The sequence below is a fragment of the Hemisphaericaspora subhashii genome (genome assembly GCF_019202705.1).
Source record: "Hemisphaericaspora subhashii strain CBS 10753 chromosome Unknown scaffold28, whole genome shotgun sequence".
Taxonomy (NCBI): Eukaryota; Fungi; Ascomycota; class Pichiomycetes; order Serinales; family Debaryomycetaceae; genus Hemisphaericaspora; species Hemisphaericaspora subhashii.
Genome location: NW_026057349.1, coordinates 107,433 through 134,796, shown reverse-complemented (window position 1 = coordinate 134,796; position 27,364 = coordinate 107,433). Strand labels below are relative to the sequence as shown.

The 27,364-nt window shown below is 35.9% G+C and overlaps 12 protein-coding genes across 12 annotated transcripts; 4 read left to right on the top strand and 8 right to left on the bottom strand. All coding sequences in view use genetic code 12, as the record gives it.

Annotated features, from left to right (window-relative positions):
- Positions 1-1,689: 1,689 nt before the first annotated feature.
- On the top strand, positions 1,690-3,297 carry J8A68_004519 (alpha-mannosyltransferase; the record flags this gene model as incomplete). The annotated part of the gene is made up of 1 exon (XM_049408487.1): positions 1,690-3,297. One exon carries the CDS (start codon positions 1,690-1,692, stop codon positions 3,295-3,297), a length of 1,608 nt encoding a protein of 535 aa, XP_049262252.1.
- A 387-nt stretch (positions 3,298-3,684) lies between these two features.
- Positions 3,685-5,874, bottom strand: CBK1 (serine/threonine protein kinase; the record flags this gene model as incomplete). The annotated part of the gene is made up of 1 exon (XM_049408486.1): positions 3,685-5,874. One exon carries the CDS (start codon positions 5,872-5,874, stop codon positions 3,685-3,687), a length of 2,190 nt encoding a protein of 729 aa, XP_049262251.1.
- Positions 5,875-6,651: 777 nt separating this feature from the next.
- Positions 6,652-7,346, bottom strand: RPL42 (60S ribosomal protein eL42; the record flags this gene model as incomplete). The annotated part of the gene is made up of 2 exons (XM_049408485.1): positions 6,652-6,968; positions 7,343-7,346. The coding sequence occupies 2 exons, from the start codon at positions 7,344-7,346 to the stop codon at positions 6,652-6,654; spliced, it is 321 nt and encodes a 106-aa protein (XP_049262250.1).
- A 521-nt stretch (positions 7,347-7,867) lies between these two features.
- On the bottom strand, positions 7,868-8,485 carry FGR41 (Fgr41p; the record flags this gene model as incomplete). The annotated part of the gene is made up of 1 exon (XM_049408484.1): positions 7,868-8,485. One exon carries the CDS (start codon positions 8,483-8,485, stop codon positions 7,868-7,870), a length of 618 nt encoding a protein of 205 aa, XP_049262249.1.
- A 1,408-nt stretch (positions 8,486-9,893) lies between these two features.
- On the top strand, positions 9,894-11,090 carry J8A68_004515 (uncharacterized protein; the record flags this gene model as incomplete). The annotated part of the gene is made up of 1 exon (XM_049408483.1): positions 9,894-11,090. The coding sequence occupies one exon, from the start codon at positions 9,894-9,896 to the stop codon at positions 11,088-11,090; it is 1,197 nt and encodes a 398-aa protein (XP_049262248.1).
- A 58-nt stretch (positions 11,091-11,148) lies between these two features.
- J8A68_004514 (uncharacterized protein) lies at positions 11,149-13,089 on the bottom strand (the record flags this gene model as incomplete). The annotated part of the gene is made up of 1 exon (XM_049408481.1): positions 11,149-13,089. The coding sequence occupies one exon, from the start codon at positions 13,087-13,089 to the stop codon at positions 11,149-11,151; it is 1,941 nt and encodes a 646-aa protein (XP_049262247.1).
- Positions 13,090-13,782: 693 nt separating this feature from the next.
- J8A68_004513 (uncharacterized protein) lies at positions 13,783-15,024 on the top strand (the record flags this gene model as incomplete). Its single annotated transcript, XM_049408480.1, has 1 exon — positions 13,783-15,024. One exon carries the CDS (start codon positions 13,783-13,785, stop codon positions 15,022-15,024), a length of 1,242 nt encoding a protein of 413 aa, XP_049262246.1.
- Positions 15,025-15,071: 47 nt separating this feature from the next.
- J8A68_004512 (N-acetylglucosaminylphosphatidylinositol deacetylase) lies at positions 15,072-15,902 on the bottom strand (the record flags this gene model as incomplete). The annotated part of the gene is made up of 1 exon (XM_049408479.1): positions 15,072-15,902. One exon carries the CDS (start codon positions 15,900-15,902, stop codon positions 15,072-15,074), a length of 831 nt encoding a protein of 276 aa, XP_049262245.1.
- Positions 15,903-16,399: 497 nt separating this feature from the next.
- J8A68_004511 (uncharacterized protein) lies at positions 16,400-17,365 on the bottom strand (the record flags this gene model as incomplete). The annotated part of the gene is made up of 1 exon (XM_049408478.1): positions 16,400-17,365. The coding sequence occupies one exon, from the start codon at positions 17,363-17,365 to the stop codon at positions 16,400-16,402; it is 966 nt and encodes a 321-aa protein (XP_049262244.1).
- Positions 17,366-17,713: 348 nt separating this feature from the next.
- Positions 17,714-20,965, bottom strand: CAT8 (DNA-binding transcription factor; the record flags this gene model as incomplete). Its single annotated transcript, XM_049408477.1, has 1 exon — positions 17,714-20,965. The coding sequence occupies one exon, from the start codon at positions 20,963-20,965 to the stop codon at positions 17,714-17,716; it is 3,252 nt and encodes a 1,083-aa protein (XP_049262243.1).
- A 401-nt stretch (positions 20,966-21,366) lies between these two features.
- NTG1 (bifunctional N-glycosylase/AP lyase) lies at positions 21,367-22,401 on the top strand (the record flags this gene model as incomplete). Its single annotated transcript, XM_049408476.1, has 1 exon — positions 21,367-22,401. One exon carries the CDS (start codon positions 21,367-21,369, stop codon positions 22,399-22,401), a length of 1,035 nt encoding a protein of 344 aa, XP_049262242.1.
- A 79-nt stretch (positions 22,402-22,480) lies between these two features.
- MLT1 (Mlt1p) lies at positions 22,481-27,286 on the bottom strand (the record flags this gene model as incomplete). Its single annotated transcript, XM_049408475.1, has 2 exons — positions 22,481-24,900; positions 25,033-27,286. 2 exons carry the CDS (start codon positions 27,284-27,286, stop codon positions 22,481-22,483), a joined length of 4,674 nt encoding a protein of 1,557 aa, XP_049262241.1.
- Positions 27,287-27,364: the final 78 nt, after the last annotated feature.

Here is a 27,364-nt window from a genome sequence, read left to right as displayed (position 1 = left end):
TCTAGCGTTACCATCAAATAACACTACGGTACTTATGGAAACAGGCAGTCATAAAACTATGCCTACTCTGTGTAAATATTGTATAGGATTTAACTTCAATATAGATTACTACTTCTCTATCCAAAGTTTAGGTGTTCTTGGCCACATTCGATATTTATTTTCAAGGGCTGCAAAGTGAGCAACAAAATCTGCGAAAAAATAAATTTTCATCGGATTTAGGAGGCGTTTTTCTACTGACAGTTGATTCATCGATTTGCAGCCGTTGGTGAATACTAGTTTGTTAAAAATTACATGGCATATAATCTACGTGAGGAGGACACAACGCGAAATTTTAATTAGTCACATTCTTTACAAAGAAAGCTATTATGAATTATGTAAGTAGCTGTCACATATACAAGTGATGAAAAATATTGGAAGAATGCAAACTATTAAAACAGAAGCGAATTTCATCCCATGGTGATATTTTTCGGGAGTATATTTGGCTTATTCAACTTCTAGTTTGTGTGGAACGGACCTGTATTGAGAACAATAACTAAACCTGGCCAAATACCAAATGAGAACAGCTAGCTTGTCGATCCTTTAACCTGACGGACTGAAATTCAAGGAAAACTTAGTTTCGAGTGATAAGAACTATATTTATATGTCTTTTGAAAAAACTGTTAAAAAAACACGAATCTTGATAGCTCAACACAAGAAAGTCCCATGGAAATGAGTATGAGTTTCCCCTGATGAATCATGCTCCTGATCAAGAAAATGGGTGTTTGGAGACCAAAATTGTGGTGTTCTGATAACCCCAATTGACTATGTAAAATCATCATTGTTTTGGTTTTGCATAATCGTGGAGTAGCACTTCTTTTGGAAAGTTAGATAACCATGAGAGTAAGTTAGCCATAGTTCTTGGACACCTATAGCATCTACTTCGAGAAAGAACCCCTTGGCTAACTCAGTTGACTTAAGTTTTGATGACTGTTTTTGTTGAAGTGTACTACAAGACAAGAAAATAAACATAACGAGCTTCGGCTTCTGATGCCATTCTTGTTGATTCTATATCCGTTACTCTACCAATTACTATGGGCAAATTCACGGAGTTTTACTTTGGAACTAAATTCTTCTTAGAGTGTAAACACACGTAGATTCTTACTAATCAAGGATATTTTTGTATGCCGATTACTCCGCAAACTCAACAAAAATCAATGACTGGTTCATAATATATTATTTTTTTGTTAACATAATAGGGGGGCCTTAAACTAAAAAAAGGCTAATATTTAACAATACGCAATAATATTATTTATGTTGTTTTTGTATAAGCCTTCTTTTTCCTTTTTCCGATTCTAAATATAAGTTTGTTTGTTGTTGTTATCATCATGTCAGCTCATATATTTTATAGCGATTGGTATTAAATACATACCCCTGATGATCATGAATATTATATCGGATTCCTAAGACCCCAGATTAGATAATTTCCTGTCAGATTTTGGTCATCAAATATGCATAATTTCTTACTTGGCAGGAACTTACTTTATTCCTGTTTCAGATGCATACGATTAAACAACTATGATGACACACCCATCATCATTTTTCTATAAAACCTTTCCCTAAAGTTGAAATTCCAATTTACAAGATTTGAAAGTTGGTTAATTATTTCATACTTTTTCTATCTTGTTCTCGTCAGTTAACAACCAACTATAAATGAACAGATTTAAAACAAAGGGTCGAGTTCTAATCCTCATAGTGATTGTAGCCTTTATTTTTCTTGAAGAGGCTATTTTCTCGCGAAATGATAATACAACATTCAAATTATTACGTCCGTTCTCACAGATAAACAAGGACCAAGAGCCTCGAGAATTTTGGCAACCCATTTTCGATTTATATAATGAAAATAAAATCAAACGTGAACATAAGGTTAAATTGAAACGAGGTTTGAAGAGACCTTTTCCAAGAGATAGAGAATCCCTAATGAAAAGATGTGACCTATCAAAAGAGCAACTTGACGTACTCCAACAGAAGCACACCAACATAGTGGAAAATCTTCCTAACGGACTTGCACGCTCCACCTATAAGAAGGGCTCTAAGGGAATAGTTATAATTGGTGGTGGATTCTTTTCTTGGTTAGCAATGGTACTTGTTGTCCAAATTAGAGCACTTGGCTCTGTCTTGCCAATAGAAATCATTCTACCAAAAAGAGTTGACTACGATCCAACTTTTTGCGACATCGAACTTCCGAAATATAATGCTAGGTGCATGGTTATTGCAGATGTTCTTGGATTGAATGAAACCCAACTCAAGTTTGTTACACATCAATACAAAGGAGTTGCGCTCTTGGCCAACTCTTTCCAACACCTTCTCTTACTAGATACTGACAATTTCCCCGTGACAAATGTTGATAAGTATTTCGATGCACCAGTTTATAAAAAACATAATATGGTTCTATGGAGAGATTTTTGGAAACGTTCAGCACATCCTTTATATTACGATATAGCCAAACTTCCGGTTAATGTCAATAAACAAGTTAGATTGGGTGCATTACCGCTTATAGACCCTGTAGAGCTAACAAAAGAACAATCCGAAGCAGCCACGTTCCATGACTTAGAAGGCACAATACCTGAATTTTCAACCGAGTCAGGACAAATACTTGTCAATAGGGAGACTCATGGTAAGATGTTGCTATTAGCAATGTATTATAACATTTTGGGACGTGATGTATATTATCAAATATTCAGTTTGGGTGCCAGAGGTAAAGGAGATAGAGATACATTTGCTGCAGCAGCTCTTGTGACTGGTTCAGATTATTATCAGGTGAAGTCACTGATTTTGCGGTTCCAGATGGAATTGGATAATGGTGAAATGCAACACATCGCTATGGGTCAACGTGACCCAGAATTAGATTATGAATTATATAATAAAGAGTATAAGAAGCTTCTAAAAGATCCAAAAGTTCATGGAAAGAATCTAGAGGAACAAACCGAAATTCTATCCAAATTTTTTGACGAACACTTTGAAAATCCTAAGGTGCCTGTATTTGCCGTTCATTGCAACACTTGGAAATTCAATCCTGCTAGCTACATGAACATAAAGCACATTACTGACAAGGAAGCAAATTGTCTTAAGAAGAGAATCTACAGTCACTTTACGTATCCAGATAGAGGCAAGGACATAGATTTTGAATCACGAAGATTTGAAATTGCACACAAATTGCTATGTGAAGAGAAGATACAGTTTAAACATTTCAAGAATCAAAATATGGATCGTGCTTGCGAGTATACGAGGAATTCCATAGCGTGGTTAAAAGAAAATTAGTGTACCGGGGAGATTGTGTCCCAAAGTATCCCAGTTGTACAGGTAAAAATATACCATTAGAAGCACATTTCTTGGCTTTGGGGGATTTTTCGAAACCAGATTCAGAGTTTTTGATTGAACGTACTCTGTTTCCTACAGAGCAAAGGGAGTGTCCATTTTGGCTTCCAGGAATGAGTAAAGTAACCGGTACTAACATGGCAATCAAAACAGCACTTCCAGAAGCATAGAATACTCACTGTTACAGCAATCAAATGCATCTAGTTGAATAAAAAAACCTTGATATTTCTATATAAACTAATAAAAAGACAAACTAAATTTCCTTTAAAATATGTCTTGTGACATCAACAGTACATACATGAGCGTATCTCTCAAAAGTGTCTTACAACCTTATAATGCATTCTTTCTTGTTAAATAATCGAATCTGGAATAAGTATAACCAATAAATGGTAAATCTTCTTTAACATTCTTCTTTCCATTCTTAATATCCACATCTCTTTGTTCCATAGCTTTACTCAACGCAGGGTTTTCAGGAACATTTTCCAATTCATCAGTTGGGAAGAATCTTGTATCAGTGATCGATCTCAATTTAGGTATGAAAGGAGCATCTACTCTTCGAATAGTTTCCCAATCAACACCTCTAAAGAATGGATGACGTTTGATTTCATCAGCTCCACCATATCTACCCAATCTATTCTCGGCCGATGTCAATAATCGTCTGATTAAATCTTCAGCTTCAGGGGATAAATGAATATCTTCAGGAACTTGTAAAGTTTCTTGCCAATTCAAAATCTTTCTATAGGTTTCATGCGGGGTTTCACTACAGAATGGAGGCCATCCTACCAAACATTCAAACATAATCGCCCCAAGGGACCACCAATCACACTCTTGTCCATATCCTTGATGGATAAAGATTTCAGGAGCAATATAATCTGGAGTACCAACCGTTGAATATGCCATTAAACGACGAGATTTTCTCCAGGTTTGCATTTGTTGTCTATTTGACATTGTTAAATGGATAGGGTCAACCATCATGGAATTACGTCCGTTTGTTAATTGGTTTGGTTGTAGTTGTTGGGACGGTGGTTCTTTTTCTAATAATTTCTTGTAATAGTTTGAATCATGGGTTTTGTGGAAACCAGTAGATAAACCAAAATCACTCAATTTAATGTGTCCTCTAATATCAATTAAGATGTTATCTGGTTTGATATCACGATGGATAAAACCCAATTTATGAATAGCTTCTATGGCTAATACACATTCGGCCATATAGAATCTAGTAATATCCTCGGTGAATATCTGCCATCTAATTAACATAGTCATTAAATCACCACCCGGTAAGAATTCCATAATTAAATATAAATATTGCGAATCCTGGAATGAATAATATAAGGAAACAACCCATGGAGAATCACTTCCTGCCAAAACATCTCTTTCAGCTTTGACATGAGCTAATTGATCCTTCTTATACATTTCAGATTTTAATAACGTTTTCATGGCATATATCTTACCAGTATCCTTCTTCTGTACTAGTCTAACTTCCCCAAAAGCACCCTTACCTATAACCTTAACGGTATTAAAATCTTCCAATGCCAATTTTGTTCTACGTAATCTCAAGAATTGTGATTCTTTCTTACCCAAGTTTTGTAATTGTCTGTTTTTACGCTCTTGAGAGGCTCCAGCTTCTTCAGTCATTAGCTTATGTTCCAAATCTAATCGTCTTTGATTTCTTTCAATAGCATGATTTACTGACATTGTATAATAATTTTCTAATGTTAATTTTATCGATGCTGCCTTGTCCTGACAAGTCTTCGATAATAAGTTCGGTTGTCTATTGAAATATATTTTGTCTTGCGGTACTGGTTGTTGCTGTTTGGGTTCTTGTATTGGTTGTTTTGAAATTATTGGAGCTGGTGCGAGGGGTGTCACGGCACTAGGTTGAGCTGGTGGTGTATTGCCAGGATGCTGTTGGATTAAGTTTGCTTTCGATTCGTTTGAAAGTAATGAATTGGTTACCGAACTATGACTTGTCTCGGAAAGATTTGTTTGACTACTATTGGCTAACTGTGTGAATGTAGTAGGCGGTTGAAAATGCATTGAATCAATCGATGTGAATTTCCCATTTGAATCATGAATGTCACCAAATCCACCTGCTGAGTTGGTAAAGGTTGGAGATGCCGCAGTTGTAGTGAAGTTAAATTGTGGTTGTTGTTGCATTGGTGGCTCTTGGGCCTGAGGCTGTTGTCTTATTGGAGAATTTGCATCGGCCATGGCAGGAGGTTGATCCATTATTTGGGAAGTGTCTTCATCCATAAAACTGTCGTCATATTTGGCGTATTCTTCTTGTTGTTGATGGTGGTGAATTTGGGGATATTGTTGCTGTTGTTGGTATAGTTGATGTTGTTGTTGCAAGTGTTGCTGTTGCTGTTGTTGTTGCTGTTGCAAGTGTTGTTGGTTCATGATTTGTTGTTGTTGTTGTGAATATTGGTTTAACTGCGCATACTGCTGCTGTTGTTGCTGTTGAAGATGTTGGAGGTAAAGCTGTTGCTTCTCCTGTTCTGACAAGTGATCAAAGTTCATAACGAAAGAATGGGCTATGTGTTGATGTTGATGGTACGATGATGATTCCAACAGTTTTTTTTTTATCGTCAATCTAAATCAATAGAAAATTTACAACAGACACAACGGACACAACGAAAAGTCAGACAGACAGAAAAACTGCGAGATCAAAAGAAAAATAAAAAAAAAAAACAATTTGGTCGTCAAAAAAAAAAAAAAAGATTAGCTGCCAAAATTTAAAATAATAACTTAATTTGGTAAACAAATAAAATCGTACAATTAAAATGATGAATTGTTTCAATCCTTTTTTTTTACTTTACACATTCAATGTTTAAACATTTGACATTAAAAATGTGTTGAGATGAAACAATATAAAATACATTATGATCTCTTATCAATATATTATGAATCCCCTTCTTCAGATAAACCGGTAGCTCACTAAACAAGTAAAATCTAAGCACCCAAGGGTAACCCTTTAAAGAGTAGATATCTACAATTTTATTATACTTACATCATCTCTCTCTCTCTCGTTTTCAATAACACCAGGAAATACACTGCGTGATACGTATATAACAAATAAAAGTACAAGATTATATAAACATTTTCTGTAAATAACAAAGAGTATTGTACCTACAATTCTTCAGTATTCTCCAAAAAGATTAATATGCCGTTTCCAATAAAAAAATAGTGATAATGATAAAAAAATTCAAAGCACTTCACGTGATAATATAAAGTTTCATTAAATTAATGTTTATTTGATTTATAATAATATTAAATACCTCATAATACTCAACACTATTAAAATTGTAAAGCTTGACCCTTTTGTTTCTTGTCACCACCTAATTCGAAATGCTTACATCTCTTTAAGGATAATTGAGCCTTGGTCTTACAGACAACACATTCTAATCTTAAAACGACCTTCTTGGTAGTCTTAGCTTTCTTGTGGAAAACTGGCTTAGTTTGACCACCGAAACCAGATTGTTTACGGTCATATCTTCTCTTACCTTGAGCGAATAAAGAAGCCTTACCAGCCTTGTATTGGGTAACTTTGTGTTGGGTGTGTTTACGACATTCCTTACCCTTACAGTAGGTCTTTCTAGTTTTTGGGACGTTAACTATAAAATAGATGTTAGTATTCTTGTCTTTCCTTTGTTCTTATTCAAGTAATTCAACATTCATGGGGGGATATTGGACTGCATCTATATAAAAAAATGGGGAAGAATATAATGTGGTCGACTTTTGTTAAAACATGGTAGATATATTGGTGGTAGATAGTCTGTTTAAACGATTCCAATCTTTGATACATCCGTTTGAAATCACTTTATTCCCTCTATTATAGAATTTTCAATTTTTCATCTGATGTTCAACATGATGCATAACTTCACGATATTCCACACTCTCTGTCGCTTTTAAATTAATACGGATTCATTTATGTATGATTCCCCCTTCTGTTCCAAACTACTTGACGGTATATGCGTGGTTGACATACCCATTGTGACTTGATTATTCGAAGCTAAAGTATATATCAAAAGAAGATTCTCTTTGAAAATTACGTTCTTTTAATTTTTCTTTCATTTTTTTCCACCCATAGTAAAACTTGCCATAGTGCGCATCATACATTCTTGATAGTAGCAGAAAAATTTTCTTAGTGTGCAATCGAATTATATATTGATGTTTGGATGCACATGGGGTTTGGGAGAAAAATTGCCAAATTTGTGCACGTGATTAGGGTTTCAACCCTAATATTTTGATTTTTCTTAGATGTTTACATTTTTTCGCGCTGATAGTTTTGTGTAATATTAAACATCTGGCTGCAAATCCCAATTAGGAAGCATCCCAGCAAGTCAAGACAACATTACTACATCCAATCTAACAAACGTATAATATTTTATATTAAAAAGGCAAGCTGTACAAGAGGGGATATCATGACATCATGGCGCGATGTAAGAAGTGTAATATACATAAAGAATTTCTAAATAAGAATAGTTCTTAACAATCGATATCTAAAAAAAATCTACATTTGGGTAATTGTAACACTGATGGTAGATGTCAGGGTAATAGTTTCTTCGTCCACGGTGTCTGAATCATAGTAATAATCGTAATTAACATAACATACCCCATCAGAGGTAACCGTTGTCACATTTTCAACAACCCAAGAATCATTACTTGTAGGACCAGTAACCTCTGGAGCAGATGTAGTAGTAGGAGCCGAACTTGATATTGGTGCAGGTTGGGCTAATGCACTGCTGCTCGGTTCAGGAGTTGGCTCTGGGGTATCATAATAGGAGCTTGAACTGGCAACCTCTTGAGCTTGAGAGGTTGGATCTGAGTTTTGGACCTCATTCTGATTATTTTGAGCAGCAGCAATAGAGACAGGGCCATATACGGTTGAAGTTATAGTGGCTGTATATCTGGTAACTGTGGACGTTTTGGTTGCTACCAATGTGTTAGTATAAGTTTGTCTTGGGATATTGACAGTTTCGTAATGAGTTGAAGTGCTTGTGATGGTCTTTTTACGTTTAATAATGTGAGCATCAATGTCGTCTCTTTTATTTAAATTAGTTGGTAATGCTAATGCATCTGCCATTATTGATGCTGAGATTAATGATACTAAGATTTGGCTGATTCTCATTTTTGATTTTTGGACGGAATGACTGGAGTTAATGGATATAAAGGAGTGAAGAAGTGGGTGTTTCCGAATGAATGAATGGTTAGTTTTCGTTAAAACATATAACAAATCTATGTTTTATTGAAAGTCATTTGAGTCTCTATATATACAACTTGTTCGCTTCAACTAGAACAATGGGATTCATACCAAACGCTGGTTAACATCCCATTTTGGATATCCGTCTATAGAATTTCATGTAATGAAAGACTTATTTATCTTGACGAATAGTTTGTATGATGGTTGCTTTGAACTAAATCTGTGACACAATTTTAAAGTGGCTGGCTGGCTGCGAAAAAAAAAATATTATTGGCAGATTTAAAAAGCCTTATTTATGTATGAATGACTTGAACAAATAAAAGAATAATCACATTTAAATCTAAGAAATATGAAATTGAGATTCTCGGATAGTCTTGTTTGGAAGTGAGCTGATTGGCATAATGTCATAATGGACTCGTTCTAGTTTGCTTTGTAATTAATAATTATTAGTTTACCTGGGGTTTCAAGTTGTACCAGATTTAAAACCAATTTTTTACAAAAAATGGACGCAATCCTTTCAATCGCTTAAAAGATGACAAGTGATCAATCCCACATATTTGATAGAATTTTCGTTCGCTTTCATGTATTGTTTGCACATATACGTACTTTCGAACGTGTTATGCTGCATATTGCAGCAGTTCTTTTTATTGGTGTTGCCAAGAGTATCTACACTCTTCGGATTTTGCTAAGAAAAAAAGACGTTTAAAGAGATTCTCTCAACAAGTTGGAAATCTCGAAATGGTTCTAACCATTTTATTTTACTTGCAAAGAATCTGACTGATATGACTTAGCATGGCAATACCTACCATCTTCTGTTTGGCGACCGAAACAGACAAAAAATCTCGCCCGAATCTAGAAATTCGCAGACACAAAATGAATCAAAGTCTGTTACTTACTCTACATCTAAAGTTCAGCTAATAGTCTCTAATTGATAGTAGAGGCTTGTAATTGCCTTCTTACAAGCATCAGCAAATAAATTTGTAATTGATAGTTTCTTCTTGAAGATGTTGGCTCACCGGAAATTGTTGTTTGACCTACGGACGACCGAAGTCGAAAAAATGTTTATTTTTTTACCCTCGTCATTCCATCGTTCCCAATCGCAATCTCCTTTTTGGACTTTCTCCTCCACTTTAACTCTTCAATCACTTTAGGAAGTATCCAATACATCTTATAAAGTACCTGAATTCAGACTGCCACTAGAATATACTTTGTGCACTTTAAATTTCTGACCAATTGGCTTTTACTTTTCACAAAACTATCAAAAATATCAAAACAATAACAAACCCACTAAATTCGACCACCCCCGAAAAACAAACCGGATTTGATAAGATAGATAATGAGCTTCTACAACAGTAATCAATCATTAGTGTATAACTTCAATGCCCAGAGAGCAGGAGTAAACGACACCCAACATCAAAATGTAACGCAAAGGGATCCAACTGCTGCCGCCGCTGCCGCTGCTGTACAGCAACAACGAGCACATCAACAACATCAACAAGCAGTAGCACAACAAGCTCAAGCACAAGCCCAAGCTGCGCAGGGTCTTAGTCAAAGACAACTACAATCGTCTCCATTGCAACAACAACAACCACACCTACAATCGTCGACACATGTCCAACATAAACAAACTTCTCGACAACACAAAAGACTGGGTCAAGCATCACAAACGAAGTCCGGAAGTTCGGTGATTGGAGGCGGGACTTCAATCCTCAAGAGAGCAAGGAAAAATCGACCAGGACAAAAATTTGGAGCTAAGAAGAGATCATGGGTTTGGTCCTGGTTTGTACAAGATTCTCAGAATCCAAATGTTACATCTTGTGAATTATGCGGGAAGATAATTATTCGATTACCTTCTGATAAAAGTTCTCCCAAGAAATTGAGTGAACATCTAAAGACTCACAAACTTTCCAAAGAAGCGATTAATTATGGTCGTCCGATTCCGGTTGATGGATATGGGATAACATATACGAATGAAGGAGATCCGGTTAGTTATCCTCCGAATTATCAACAACCGATTATGGAAGTAAGGACGAAATCCATGATGGCGACCACTGTGGCTGCTGCTGCTGCGCGGGTTGCTATTGCAGCTGGTCCGGAATCTTCGAGTATGCAGAATATGGAAGAGCCTGAGCATGTGGTAGCCGGCGGAAATGTGGACGATCCAAAGGATAAACAGAAATCCAAGAATCCGGCAAATATGTACCACTTGACACCAAATAGAAGATATCTTTCGACTGATTTTGATAATGTTCCATATACTGCTTCCAAGTTTCATAAACATCTTTTGAAATTCTTAACGGAGAATAAATTACCCATTAGCGTTCTTAGAACCCATTCGTTTCAACAATTGGTTTATGATTTACGATCGGATTCGGTGGCTGATTTATTGGAATTGACGGATTTGTACAGTACGTTGTTGGAAGTTAGTAGATACGATGAAGGTTCACTGAATGGTGACACGACGACTGATGCAGAAAATCAAGCTGTTGCTGCTTTGGCGAATGATATAGAGAATAAAATGTCCGGTAACTAGATTCCAACTCTTTAAATAAAATATATTCACTATGTAATATATATCTATAAAATATGCCCTATAATGTAAGATCTTGTATATTCTCTTGTAAATCGTTCATTTCATCAATACTAGTACCAGTATCACTTCTTCCACGCCTACCCACAATCGGAGTATTTCCAATCCCATCAAGGACACTCGCCCTTACTCTCGAACCAGAACTAACGGGAGCAATACCCGGACTTGCTTTCGCATAAATTGGAGGGCTAAATGTCCTCACATCCTCATACGTTGGGGGCACTTCATCATCCCAAGCAATCCCAAGACCTGACCTTTCGGTGATTTGAAGCTTGAATTGCATTCTCAAAACCCTGGCTGCACCAGTGGGTACACCCATTTGTGACTGCCCTTGTGCTTGTTGTTGTTGTTGGCCCGAGGTCCCACTTGAAGAACCACTATCAGCAGATGGTGGCGGTTTGTTGTATGATGCTGTTCTTGATGATATACTTCCCTTTCTGGTTCGTTCAATATTATGGATAATTTCTTCTGCGACTATGGCTTCTGCTACTAAAGTATGCTCAACATGAACGCCTAATGTCGGATCATCGATATCACAGGCGATAGTTGCATCTTCTGTGGGTTCACTTTGTGGGATTGGATCTTCGCTGGTGATTTTATTTATGGGATTATTTAATCCTCGTGAAAGTCCACTGGCACTTACGTGACCTATTAGTTCTACTTTCCCTCGAGCGGAGAAATCCGATTTCCAGCCCGATTTGAGCTCGCCATAGCTAACTATTCTTCTTTCTTCTAGATATATATGCTTATCCGAGTCTGAAGATTGTGGTGGTCCTGGAGGAGGAGTATATGTTGAATTATCTTGAGTTTGGTCATTTGAACTTTCGTCAGAAGTTGGACGAGTGATAAAATCTTCGATAAAGCTCTGATGTGCCTGCGAGGGTCCACTTGAAACAGGTTCATCCTCTTCTTCGACAGGTATATCTATTTCCGTAGGATTGGTACTAATTTGCTCATGATAATGGGCACTGCTAGGAGAATGCATTAAATTAATATCTGTTCGTACCACATTGGGTTTTGTCTGCGTTGATCTAGGTTTCTTCTTCTTTTCACCTCGATATTGCTTTTCTAATTTTGTTAAATGCAGTTGATGTTCTTCACAGGCATATGCTTTTACTCTTGTATGTTCTTCAATTCTCCAAGTTAATCGCCTCATTCTCCATCGACGTTGTTTTGAACCACTTACCAAGTTGTCTAATTTCAACTCTATGGGGAACGTGGATTTAGGATATACCACATTAGGCAATACTACACTTGCAGTTGTTTCAGTTGGTGGGAATATACGTAATGAATTCCGATCTGGTCCACGAAGAACCAGTCGGGATACAGTAATGGGTAGAACTAATTTCACTTGTTCTCCTTTGTTTGGAGTTTTCGCAATAGCTATCAACTCATATTTAATGTATGATTGAGAATTCGCTGAACCTAATTTGCTAGTTGCTGGTATTGAACCTGGGAATAGATGTGAGAATGGATATGAATGTTCACCCATAGGGAAACTGGCTTTGGATTTTAAAATATCCCATCTTGCTAATTCATGAGCTCTTAAACGACATTTACTACAAATTGAAAGTTCGGAATTTGGAATAGTGAAAGGAGATGTATATTTCATTGTTTGTACTAATGAAAGTGTAACACTATTCAATTCCACTTCTTCAAATGAAGATCTCGACAGGGATACAACTGGTTTGATAGTTAATGTCAAAATACCCGAGATTATCGAACCACTAGATTCTGTAGGAAGACCATATAGGACTATTGGAGGAGATTCTAAGTTAATTGAAAGAGAAAATTTCGTTGATGGTTTACTACCAGTAGTAAAATTTTGTGGATTGGGTTCGGAGATGGTGGAATTGGATCGAGGATGCAGTTGTTTGGGAGATATTTGGTTTCCCGTATGCCTCTCTGAGTTCAAACTTAGAACTTTTGAAAGTAGTGGCATATCTTAACACAGGAATGAATTGGTAGATGATTAGACTCGAGAAAGAATAATTCTTTGTAGATTTGTAAAGGATTTCTATTTTATACCCCTCGGAGTAGAAATCTCCACACACTCAGTCCCACAACAGAATTTTTTTCTCTTGGTACCTTTTTTTTCTTCGTCTTCTTTTTGTGTACGATATTGTACGCTACCATCAGTTGGGAATGTATGTGCGGGTGGAGGGGAAATACTTCCTGAAACAAATTATTCAGATCAAAACCAAACGGCATTTTATTCAATAACTTAGCCCCCGTGTTCTTCTCCCGAACCGATGTTACTTTACAATAGAATGGTTTAGTTGTTACACATCGTATACGAAATTTTGGGTCAAAGATTTGGCAGAATTCTTTCCTAGGAGGTTGGACTATGACGCCATCGGAGATTGCCAATCCCACAGGGAAAATACCGTAACAGGGTAGTAACGCAGCGATAAAGATACTTTCCGTCAAGCTATTTTAGTTAGTAAATCACTTTTCCACTATTGAGCTCAACTCTTTCTTTCATCCAATTTCATAAATTTGTCGTATGAATCTGATCTGATCTGATCTGACCTCATCCGCTTCTCTTGGACGGTTGTAATTTTCAGTCTGTCCCACTGAAAAAAAAAATAAACATACCCAAAACCCTTCACCTCTCCCACTAAGTCCTACTACCATGACTAAACAATACATCGTAATAGACAATGGGTCATATAATATAAAAGCCGGCTTCAATTCGGGCGAATCCACCTCCACTCCTCTCAAAATCTCCAACTCAATAACCAAAACACGAGATGGTCTAATCCACATCGGAAACCAATATCAATCCCACACCAACAATTATTCCGGCATCCAATTCAAACGACCCCATGATCAAGGACATCTCACCTCTTGGGAAACCGAAAAGCCAATCTGGGATTATACGTTGGATCAGCTTTCACCCGACAAAGAGATCGATCCTGGGAATGTTCATCTAACCCTAACCGAGCCAGCATTCCAATTGCCCCAATTATCGATCAATACTGATCAGATCGTGTTTGAAGAATATGGATTCAGTCAATATTATCGATGTATGCCTGCCTCCTTGGTTCCATTTGCCGTGGATCCGAATCTGGTGAATACTGATTTTCTGTTGGTGATTGATGCGGGATTTAGTTCGACCTGGATTGTGCCGATGATATATCAGAATGTATATTGGGAAGGAGTGAGGAAATTACCTGTTGGTGGGAGATTATTGAATGGGTTATTGAGAGAGGTGATTTCATTTAGACATTATGATATTTCCGAAGATCCAATATTAATAAATACAATTAAAGAGTCTACATGTTTTTTGGCAACAGATTTTAATCAGACGTTGAAGAATAAACAGAAATATCTTGCTGAATTTGTATTGCCAGATTTTAAGACTACCACGACTGGGTTTGTTAAGACGAAGGATACTCCTGAAATACCTAGTGATACACAGATATTAAAATTATATGATGAACGATTTTCAATCCCAGAAGCATATTTCCATCCAGAGATAATATTTGATAATAATGATATCACTGCGGGGAATTCATTAGTTCAAAATGCCCCATTGAAAAATTTGACAGATTTGATTGTAGAATCAATCATGTCATGTCCTGAAGTAACAAGACCTTTATTACTGGCAAATGTATGTTTAGTTGGTGGATCAGGAAATATACCTAATTTCACAGATAGATTGATACTGGAATTAACCAAAGAGCTTCCTATGAATTGGAAAGTGAAGATCCATGCTACTCATGATGATATACCGTTGGATGAAATGAGTTGGTATGGTGGAATCAATTTGACAAATGAAGATATATTGAGTAATATTAGTATATCAAAGAAGGATTATTTTGAACATGGAGCCAATTGGTGTCAGAAACAATTTGGATTTAAGAATTTGTAAAAGAAATGAATGCAAATTTGTATTATATATATAAACTATTAGTCAACCTATATAATTTCTATTAAATGATTAAATGTGAGGTATCTACTGAATAATAACCAACCATATCTAAACCAAACCATTTGACTGAAATGACCATATGCCATAGCAGCATAACTTACACTCAACATGTTTAAATCACTATAGATTTTGATTGAAGACATCGACGGAGCTTGATTGAAGAAACTGACATTGATATTAATATGAATGATATTACTAATTAATAAATCTGATAAATGGGCCACAAATAATTCAACATTAGTTAAGAATGTAAAACTATACTTCTCCCAGAAATTCAAACTCTTTAAAATCAATAATCTTGTACTATTCCCATTCTTCTTGATTGAATTGAAATAACTCTTGGTACCATGATATAAAGAAATATGATTGGGATGATTTGAAACTCCATTTTCATCAAATGTAATCAATACAATTGGTTTATCAGATGTAACTTGTTCTTGTAAGACTTGTTTAATTTGAGCCACTGGCCACGTTTCATTCATACCATCCTTGAAACCATTAAGTATACTAACATTTTCTTTATCTATCCCTAATATTCTTGCAGAATGATAAAGTTCATTAGATCGTATAGCACCCATTGATACATCAACTGAATCCCCCTGGGAAAAACATATGATCTTGACATCATTATGATATTTAGTTTTGGCAACTTCTACTACTGAAGGAGAGAAGAACATCACTTCATCATCAGGATGTCCTATAATGAAATAAACAGTACTATTTTGTATAGGAAGTGGGGTAGGGGATGTTATTGAATTGTAAGGATATGTTGACATTTTGAATTTATTGGTTTGTACTTGAGTGCTGGTATATTTCATCAGTATTTGTGGTATAATAGTAGTGAATAATATCCATAGTAAAAAAGATGATGTAATCATCTTTATGATTAATGACGGTATCGTAAATAGCATTATCTTTGTGTGTATGTATGTATGCCCTGGGCTAATAATAAAAGAGTAAAATGGAAAAGTATGGAAAAAGAATGGGTGTTTATATGAATATCTAAATGACAGCTAATCTTTAATTATTAGTAATTGATAAATAAAGAATAGCCATTGTTACACAAAATATGTGGAGATGAATAGAGATGTTGGGTAAATCTAAAAATAAAAATAAAATCTCATCTCCACCCAAAGTAAATGTCACGTAGTAATATTTCATTTACAGTGTTCTATAATATTCTATGTAAAGAAGAAGAAGAAGCCACGCGCATCCAACAAAATAAATTTTTAACACGTGACGTTTACTACAAAATGATTTCTTTTTTTTTTGTTGAGACGGGTGGGTGGGGGGATCATTTCCTAATTGGGAAAGTCTACTTCCTTCTAATAAATGTATAACCAGTATTCCATACTAAATCAATTTTAGTTGTATTTCTATCCCAACCAGTCTCCTGTTCTAATTCAGTTAAGAATAATTCAAGTACGTCATCCTTATCCCCAGTAGCATCTTTATAGTTATGAAACCCACTATAAGTTGAAAGATAATCAACATATCCTTTAAGGGAAAGATTCATCTTCTTTAAATCAAGATCAGTTTCAATATCAGCAACCGGTTTGCTTGGACTAGGTTTGAAGGTATTGATAGTAATATCAGTATATAACTCTTTTGGAACTTTTGCATTAACTTCTTCAAGGAAATGTTTCACGATATTTCTACCAGGTTGTTCCCAATGTGGTCCGATATACTTTGGATCATCATAAACATACTTAAAATAAATCTTCTTAGCTTTATTAACAACTTCATCCTTATCAGCACCTGATCCAGAATAATCAACAATAACTGGATCATTATAAAAGAAATAGGCCAATACTCCACCTGGTCTTAACAACTTAGCAGCATTTTCAAAAAATGAATCATAATCTTTAAACCAATGAATACATTGAGCTGCCGTGATTAAATCAATAGTACCTTCTTCCAATCCTTCTTCTTTAGAAGATTGCTTCTTATTAACAAAATCCTCAACTGCACCTGATTTGAATTTAATTCTATTCAAATCAGAAATACCCAATTCTGCTAAACGTGATTCAATTAAGGAATTGGCAGTTTCAATCATACTGGGGGAAAGATCAAGTCCATATACTTCTTGAGAAATATTTAATAATGGATATGTGGCAACACCAGTACCACAACCAAGATCAATGGATTTACCAAGTGGTAATTTTGATTCATCTCCTTTGGTTACATAATTGGCTAAGATCTTATAGAAACTTGATGGATAATGAGGTCTGAATGAATTGTAGTTAAGCGTCTTGAAATTTACTTTGGAAAATGTTGACATTTTGTTTTACTTGTTTGTTTTGTTTGAAGAATGATGGATGATATAGTCTTGTTGTTTCGATGGAAATGAGGACAATCCCAGGGCTATTTATACTAACTGTTTCGCTATACCTCAAGTGAAGTAACCATTCATTTATAATTGAATGATGTCATCCATCCCCCAACTGGGTACTACTAAAAATAAGTTCCGTAATTTGCGTGGGGGATAATTGTGGGGGGCTTGAACAAAATTTCGGAGACCTATTCGGACTTGCAGCTTTGTGGTTGCGAAATATTCCATAAATAAATAAAATACAATTTTATAACTAATAAATAATAATAATACTATGACTAATAGAAATGCGGTTCACTATATATCCCAATACTCCTGACTAACCCCACGAGCTCCTGCTCCTGATTGACTAGCATCATTGTTACTATTGTACATACTAAACATATCTTCATTTGTCGTATTTCCAGTACTATCATGCATTTCCAAAAATGGTACCAATCCCAATGACCCATCAGCTACAAATTCATTCATAAGTACTTGACGATTAATACTAATCTTAAACGGATCAAATTTCAAAAGACTTTCCAATCCATCTGAATCATCAATACTTAAAGTATCATTACTCATTGGAATATCACCCATCTCTGCTGAAGCATTTGCAGTAACAAACGTATCTTGTGCTGGTTGAGAATTTGTCATTACCGTTGGAGGTGATGCTTTTTCAAGTATATTAAACATTTCATCATTAGTGATATCGAAATTACTAGTCGGACTCTTAAGTCTCATTGCTGGTGTTGGAGGTGGAGTAGTTGAATTATTCCGGAATAAAGTTCTTGGAAATCCTGGATCTCGTTCTACTGCTGTTCTAGTGATTGGCTGGGAAGTTAAGACCTTTTTTCGAATATTACTGGTTGGTTTACTTAATTTAAGTCCGAGAATACTTAAGATTGCCAATTCTAATAATTTGAATGAATTTCTATTCAATCCACCTGGAGTATTTAATCGACTTTCTTGACTTAGGCTATTGATTGTATCCAAAAGCAATTGTTTCAGATTGTTAAATAATGGACCACCTTTAATATAATCTAATGTCCCCTTGGCCACGAATAATGCAAATAAAGATTGTTCTCGAGTGATATTTGTTGGGATTGGTAAAGCGGTAGATGATAAATTGGAAGAAAGACATTTTAATACCTCAAGAATTTGTAGACATGATTGTTGAATCAAACTAATACTTGAAACAATTGTAGCGGTATCGGCATCCCCCTTGGCTAATTTTTCCTTTTCTGAAAGTCCTACATTATGATGATGTCCATATTTCGAAATAATAGGTAAATAAATCAATATTTTGGCATGATAATATAAAAATATCAATGTGATTTGTTGTTTGTTATAATTCTGCCATAAATTCCCATCGATATAATTATTATTAACATCTTTCAACGTGAGTCCATTTATATCAATTTCAAATTTCAAATCCACTGGCAATTCACGTCTCCAACAATCAAGCATTCTATCTCTAGATAATGAATGTCTTTGGATATCATTATTTTCAAATCTAGAATATATAGAATCCAAAATATTAGCCAACACTTTACAATATAACATAATACTCAAGGCAAATTTGGTAACTTTACCAACAATAGATAATTCCGTATTATTAACAATCAAAATATTCACATTATCATCGTCGTCATCATCATCATCACTCTTACCTGCAAAAGGCATTGCACATTCAATCTCATAATCTTTGAGAAGTCGCGGTATACCCAATCCTAATGATGCATACACATCCAAACAATAAACGCACCAGAATAAAATACGTCTTTCAGCTTGCATATAATTTCTTAGTACATCACCATCATTGGAACCACTAATACCTAACACCGCAGCAGGACATCTATGTAATCTAAGTTGTTGGGCCATACTTATGACTCTTCCTCTCAATTCATAACAGGTGGTGATATCACCGGTGACCAAACAATATTGTAATGCTAAGGATAAGATTTGTAATGACTGAATTGAACAATATTGTGTGACGAGACAGTTTGGTTTTATGAATTCATGAATTAAATAATCATAATGCTTTACGACATTAGCATATCTTTCAATCATATCTGATTTAGATTCATTCAAATAAGTATTCTTCTTAGTCACCAAAGCCAAAGCTAATATCAACACCATAATGGCACCAAATTTTTCAATCAGTTCATAATTCGATTCATCCACTGATTCATCACTTTCATTCTCCATCCTTTGTTGTTGTTCGTGTTGTTCAAGAATATTGGTCAACTTTAAATAATTCTTCAAAAACCCATTCTTATCAATAATAGGCAATGCATTTGCCCATTCTTGGAAATATACGGTGATCAATTGATCCATATCAAGTCTAGATTGTGGTAATTCAATAAGTTCCCTCAAGAAAATCGTTGCCTCACTTTCATTCAATTTCTGAACCCCACTCCGATTCATAATGATCTTATTCAATGATTCTTGACGGTCTTCAGGTAGTGGAGATCTCAAAACTTCAATAGAGGTTTCTTTGAGGGACCCAAGTGCATTGGCGGCCAATACTGCCGGTTTGGAGTCATATCCATATGCTTGACATACTCGGGCCAATAAGGTTGGAATACATAATGTCTCCTCTGTACTTCTGGGTATAGACATCGCAACCAAAGAAGTAAGTAATTGTTGTTTATTAGCCAAATTCTCTTGTTTTTGATGTTGTGGTTGAGCATGCTGAAAGATTTTATTCTTTTGCATTTGGGCAATTGCCGTTGCCGCTGCGAATGCTCCTGGTGCTGGGGTCAGTTCTCTATTGGTAGAATTTGAAGCATAATGATGATGCCTGCCACCTTTTCTGACAAATGTGGTATCATTTTCCAACATCAGGTATTCATCGGGACTTAATAAACTCTCGGTATCATCATCAAGAATCCCGTCGTCTAGATTAATGGATCCTGGTCGGGGGATTGTGTGATTGTCAAAACCATATACTGACCCGGCGATAGATACTGGTCGATCATGTACGGCATGAGGACTGGCGTTTGAACAACATAGACAACCATTTTCTTGATGATCATGCAGATGGATATCATTTTGTCGATCTAAGAGACTAAGATTCGACGCTGTAATTTTATGAAATTCGTCAGAATCATTGGTCAGGATTATAGATTGATTTAATTCTCCATCTGATTTATTGTTGTTGGTTATGTTAATCCCGGAGTTTAGGATTTCTAATTGTTCATCTCTCATATCCAAAAGTCCAACTAATTTCTTATTCTCAGCCTCGAGTTGTCGCACCCTCTCTTCTAAAGTTTCGGTATATCCTTTGGGGAATGCTTTTCTTGAAAGCTTATCAGATACAATACATTCTAATCCAACAGCAGAACATGTAGAACATGGATTCTTTCCATCACATTTAGTCTTCTTGGCTCGACATCGGTCACATGCTTGAGCTACTCTTTCTAGTCTAGAACCAGGAGCTTTTATTGTTTTGGTGTTTGTTTTAGAACCTTTGAGTTTTGATTTTGGTGGTTGTTTTGTTGTTGTCAAATGGGTCAGGGAGTTATTATTATCAATAGTACCACTTTGGAGATATGGGTCCATCTGTGGTTGGGGAGGGAAGGATGGATATGGCAGTCCCCGTTGTTCCTGCTTTATTGACATTTATAAATGAACTTTTGTAGTATAGTAGTCAGATATCCCACTAAGGATGTAGTAATAGTATAGGGGGACAGTAGTTGCTTCGGTACAAGACTTATCAAAAGAATTGTGTTAATGCCTGAACCGGCCTGTTTAAATTTTTATCATAAGATTTTTTTTCTTTATTTAATTTTAATTTTTAGACCCCTGACTCATTTATTATTATGCGACATTTTTTAGTGAGTAAAATTTTCTTTCTGTCGTGTGTCGAAAGAAGATTACCTAAATCCGAGATCTTATACCGCGGGCGTTTAAAGAAAAAAACAAGTGGGTCATTTCGTTATCTCCGGGATATGGGCTTCAAGATGACTTCATTAAAATCAACAACAAAGCGTAGTTTGAAGGTCGTGAATAAGACAATCACTTCTCAACAACAGCGGAAGAAGATAAAAACCGAACCTGCTGAGGTATCGATCAAAGTAGAAACCGTTAAAAAGGAACATATCAAGATCGAAATCGAGAATGAAGAAATAGTCTCATCTCCCAATATATTTCCCAAGGCAGAACCTACTGCCCTGAGCATCAAAGCACCCGAGAACTGGGTTAAGATATATAATGAGATTGTAGATATGCGAAGTAAATTCATGGCTCCAGTAGATACACAAGGATGTGAACGAATGCCAAATACAATTGATCCAGGTATTAAAACCCGTGATCCTAAGATATATCGATTTCAATTATTAATATCATTGATGTTATCCTCTCAGACTAAAGATGAAGTTAATTTTGATGCCATGACCAAATTACATCAAGGTATGCAAAAGCGAGGGTTTACTAATGGATTATGTATAGATGCTGTACTATCGTTATCGGAAAAGGAAATTGATGAATATATAAACAAAGTTGGGTTTCATAATCGGAAATCTCAATATATAAAAAACGCATGCGAGATTCTAAAACAGAAGCATAATGGTGACATACCTAAAACCATCGAAGAAATCGTGGAATTACCAGGAGTAGGACCAAAAATGGGATATTTGTTATTACAATGTGGATGGGGGATTAATGGTGGTATTGGAGTAGATGTACATTTACATAGATTAGCCCTAATGTGGCATTGGGTATCAGCGAAAGCCAATACTCCCGAAAAGGCAAGAATTGAATTAGAACTGTGGTTACCTGAACAATATTGGACACCAGTTAATCCATTAATTGTGGGGTTCGGACAAGTAGTCTGTGTCCCTCGAGCTTCAAACTGTGATGTATGTACGTTGGGAACGAAAGGGCTCTGTAAAGCTGCCAATAAGAAACTTGTTAAAGGTCCAATAACCGAAGCTAGACTACTTAAATTGAGAAAGCAAAGAGCTGATCTTACAAAGTTAATTAACGATGTTATATAGAAAAACGAAGTGTATATTATTTATTTATTGTATAAAAAATCAATCTATTTGTTATGTAAAACCATCTATCGAAGACCTCCTAGTTAATAAATCCACCTTCCTTTGCAAGTGAATAAAAGATACTTTCCGTATTCTTTAATAAATTCTCTGGTGTATCAAACTCCGCAACCTCACCATGATCTAACACCAAAATCTTATCACTGTCTAAAATTGTATCAATTCTATGTGCAATCGTTAAAATCGTCTTATCTTTAAATGATGATCTAATCGTCTCTTGAATAATCTTATCTGTCTGGAAATCAACAGCAGCAGTTGCTTCATCCAACACCAAAATCTTGCTTGTCTCATTCAACAACGCTCTAGCAAGACATAATAATTGCTTTTGACCTGCAGATAAATTAGATCCACCTTCTTCAATCTGAGCATCTAATCCAACCTTTTTGGGTAATTCACCAGGATTCTTGCTCTTCTTCTTTTCAGCTTCCGTAGGGTCGGTTTCCATCTTAAGTACATGTTCTTTCAAATGAGCCAATTCCAAAGCTTTCCATAATTTCTCATCGGTATATTCTCCAAATGGATCTAAATTCTCCCTTACAGATGCTCTGAAGGTATGTGCTTCTTGTGGGATAATAGTCAAATGATGACGTAAATCATAAAGTCCGATCTTGGAAGTATCAATCCCATCAATTTCAATATGTCCTTCAGTAGCTTCAATTATTCTAAATAAAGCTAAAGTAAGTGAAGATTTCCCAGCACCGGTCCTACCCACAATCCCAACCTTTTCTTTCGAAGTAATCGTCAATTCAATATTCTTCAATACAGGATCCAAATGGGCTCTATAGGAAGTACTATAATTCTTAAACTTAATCACACCCTGATTTGGCCAATCTTTATCTGGTCTATTATCTTCAATAATCATTTCTGCTTCAGATGGCAATTCACAATATTCGATAAGTCTTTCCACTGCAACTCCTCCGGATTGGATTTCCGCCCAATATCTAACAAGGGCATTCAAAATATGGGTAATTGATAATGCATAAGTCATGATGAAACCCAAAACACTTGGACTAATAGGATTGGCACCAGTCAAACTGACAACTGCTAATGTTGCGCACATGAACATGATGGACGAGGAAATGGTTTGGAGTCTGACTGAAAGCCATCTGTTACCATTTTGGATAACGAGACCGATTAATGTCTTATCATTGATGAATTTCTTACTTTTGTGGACGAATCTATCACGTTGTTTGAATGCCTTGATAGTATCTACACCATTGATCGTTTCTTGAATAGTGGCTAATACTGGTGATTTGGCTACTGATTCAATACGTTTGAGTTCACGAGTAGTTGGGATAAACTTGATTCTGAAATGGTTGTAGATAAACATTAACACCGAAATGACAAAGAACATAATTGGTAAAGTAGAGACAATAACCCCAAATGTGATAATACCACTCAAAAGCGTAGTTGTGAATCCAATAAGAACCCATGGGAAATTCATATCAATCTTACCTATGTCCTCTGTGAAACGATTCAAAATTCTTCCGACTGGGGTGGTATCAAAAAATGACATTGGAGATCTGAATACAGCTTTGGCCATCTTGTCATGGAAATATGCGGCACCTTTAACAATACAATAACTCCACATGATAAGAGCACCAAGATATGTTAAGAATCCAGAAACGACACCCAATGAAGAATAGATACCCAAAAAGAGACCAGCATCAACAGTAGAGTTATGTTCTTGATTCAACCTGGACCAATATGTTAATAAATACTTTTCACCAACTGAAACTAATAATGTGGCTAATGTGCATCCCAAATAAATTGAAAAGAACTTATAATCACAAGCAACGATATATTGTTTAAAGACTTCCCAAGGAACGGACCCCTTTCTGGTAGTTTCAATATCATGAGCAGTTTTTCTAGGAGTATCATCATCGTCAAGATCATCATAAGTATGAGCATATGATGCCACACTAGCACGACGGAGTTTCCTATCCAAATCCTTTTGCTCAGCACCTTCTCCCAAATATTCACCAATCTCCTCTTCTTCTCCATCTTCTGCATCTTCCACTACAGCAGATTCAACAATCTCGGCATCACCCTCTTCCTCAACCTTGACTTTCTCTTCTTCTTCAGCTTCTCTCTTTCCATATTCCTTAATCAACTCCGCCAAAGCACCACCACTTTCCATCACATCCACATATTTCCCCCTTTCCTCAATTCTTCCACCACTCATCAAATAAATCTCCTCCGCCTCAGTCAAAACCGTGACTGAATTAGTAGCCAATACAATAGTTCGATCTCCAATTATCCCCTTTTTTCCAATCACCTTCTCCACTAATTTCTTACCCACATGTACATCAACAGCCGCCAATACATCATCTAATAAATAGATATCAGTACGAGCATATACAGCCCTCGCGAGCGAGATTCTGGCCTTTTGACCCCCACTTAAGGCAATCCCCTTCTCACCGACAATAGTAGCGTCACCGTCTGGAAGTGTTCTGAAATCGGGTAATAATTGACAAGCTTCTACTGTGAGTTGATAGAACTCGGGGTCGTATTTATGTCCGAATAAGATGTTTTGTTTGATTCATCCATTTAAGATCCAAGGAGATTGGGGACAGTATGCTATTGATCCGTAGGTTTTTATTTTTGGTGAAGTTGTTGAGAAATCTGAATCGGAATACTGGTGTGGTTGGAGGGGGATGTCGCCGAGAATGGCTTTGATGAGGGTGGATTTACCACTGCCGACTTTCCCAACTATGCAGGTTAATTTCCCGGTTTCGGCTACGAAATTGATATTTGATAATGCGATGTTTGATTTTGGATCAGTGGATGCTTCTATTTCGGTTTCTTCGTCACGATATGGTGTTTCGACTGTGGTAGTGGGTTCTTTGGAGTTCCATACGAAGGTAGAATTTGAAATGACGACTGAGCTCGCAGATTCTTCAGGTTCAGCAGGTTCGGGATATCTCATGATATATCCATTTTGGTCTTCATCCAATTCATCCAACATCAACATTTCACCAATTCTTCTTAAGGAAGTATATGTTTCAATAGCATTCACAATGAAATCAGGAATCAACAACATAGGTTCCGACAATAAATCAAATAAAGACAATGCAGGAAACATGATATCTGGAGTCAAGGCAACATTATTCCAATAGGCAAATGCTGCAAATGTTGAACAACTAATAAAGAATGGAATACAAGACCAAAAAAACAGGGCTAATGCACTAACAACCCCAACTTGTTTAAGATTTTTCAATTCACCTTCATTTCTAATCTTACTTAACCTGGACAACATTGGACCTTCCCATGAATATAATTTAACATTCTTGGCTGAATTAAGAAGTTCAGTGATCAAACTGGTTCTGGTATCTTTATCCTTCATTAATTGGTTATAATATTTATACATTGATGAATTAACATAAGTAGCAAATGGGATGACGATTACGGCTGTAAGGACACCTGCCCAGGTTGCTTTTCCAAAGAAACTGTTCAACGCAAACAAACACACAATTAACCTAAGTGGACCCGATAAGTAGTTTCCCAACAGCCAACAAAACCAGAATATAACATCAAGATCCATGGTGATGTGGTTTATGATATCACCGGTAGGTTTATTCTTTCTAGCTTGTGGTGAAAGTCTGAGTGCTTTCTCGTAGATAACAGTAGTGAGCGAACTGGAAATGGCATAACTCAAGTTGAATTGACAACTGAAAGATTGATTGAAGGTGATGAAGTATGCACAGGCAAGTGCAAACATGAGTAATGCCCAAGAGTATCCGATGATAATAGGTGGTGCTGGTGATTCGGGGGTGGCGTAGTAGTATGCTGAAAAGAATTGGATGAATTTTCTAAGTACAAATGGTTGTGAAAAAGTGATGACACTTTCCAAAATCTCGAGTGAAAGACTTGCATAAAGATATTTCGAAAATGAAGACAAGACAACCTTAAGTAAACTTGGTTTGTTTCCATATTTCTTTCTGGTGATAAAGCCCCAAATCGCTAAAGTCCAACTCTTATTCTTTGCATTCTTCTTTTCAACATCCCATTCTTTTACGAGAATTTGGGAAGTATCATCACAGGAAAGATCATCTAAAATATCAGGTAAATCAGTAATGGAAACATCATTAGTGGCATAGATTTTGTCAATCAATGGTTGGAGATAATAGAATGTAAGATATGAAAATAAATTCACAGTATCCATAAACTTTTCATTATCAGTTTCAAAACCAGGTACATAATACGCCAATTCAAGTACAAAGATTATAAAATTATTCATCATTGATAATAATTCAACCACATATGACAAACTGTTATCCGATACAAATATTTTATGTTTGGAGAAAGTATCCTGAAGAAGAATACCAAATCCAAATAAAATACTAACTAACCAATATAACAATAATGAAGCCAGTGGAACGGCAGAACGTCTAAATTCCATACAATGTAAAACTAGTGCCAAAACAATCACAATACCTATCTTGAGGAAATAAACATTATCACAAATCTTCCAAAGTCCAGCTACTAAAATAACTTGTAATCCAACCAAGAAGGTTTTTAAAGTCTGTAAGAAAGGTGTAGCTGTGAATATGACATGTTTCTTTGGAGTAATATAAAATTGAAATATTTGATATCCAATAAATAAAGCAAATACCAAATTAATTCCCAATCCTACCAATTGAACAAATTCTGGATTTAAAGCATTCTTTGTAGGTGGATATAAAGGATATGGAATTGTTAAATTGTTGGTTGTAAACTCTTGATGAGATTCAATTGAAAAATTATTGCTGAATTTAGTCAATGATAAGAAATTTGCAGGCAGAAAGCCTGAGACTAATTCTTGTTGCGATAGCAGTGGTTGATTCATTTCTGAAACTGTGGTTAATGAATCTTGTTAGTTGAAGTTGAATTCGATTAAAGATCACTTGAAGGGGGATTTTATAAA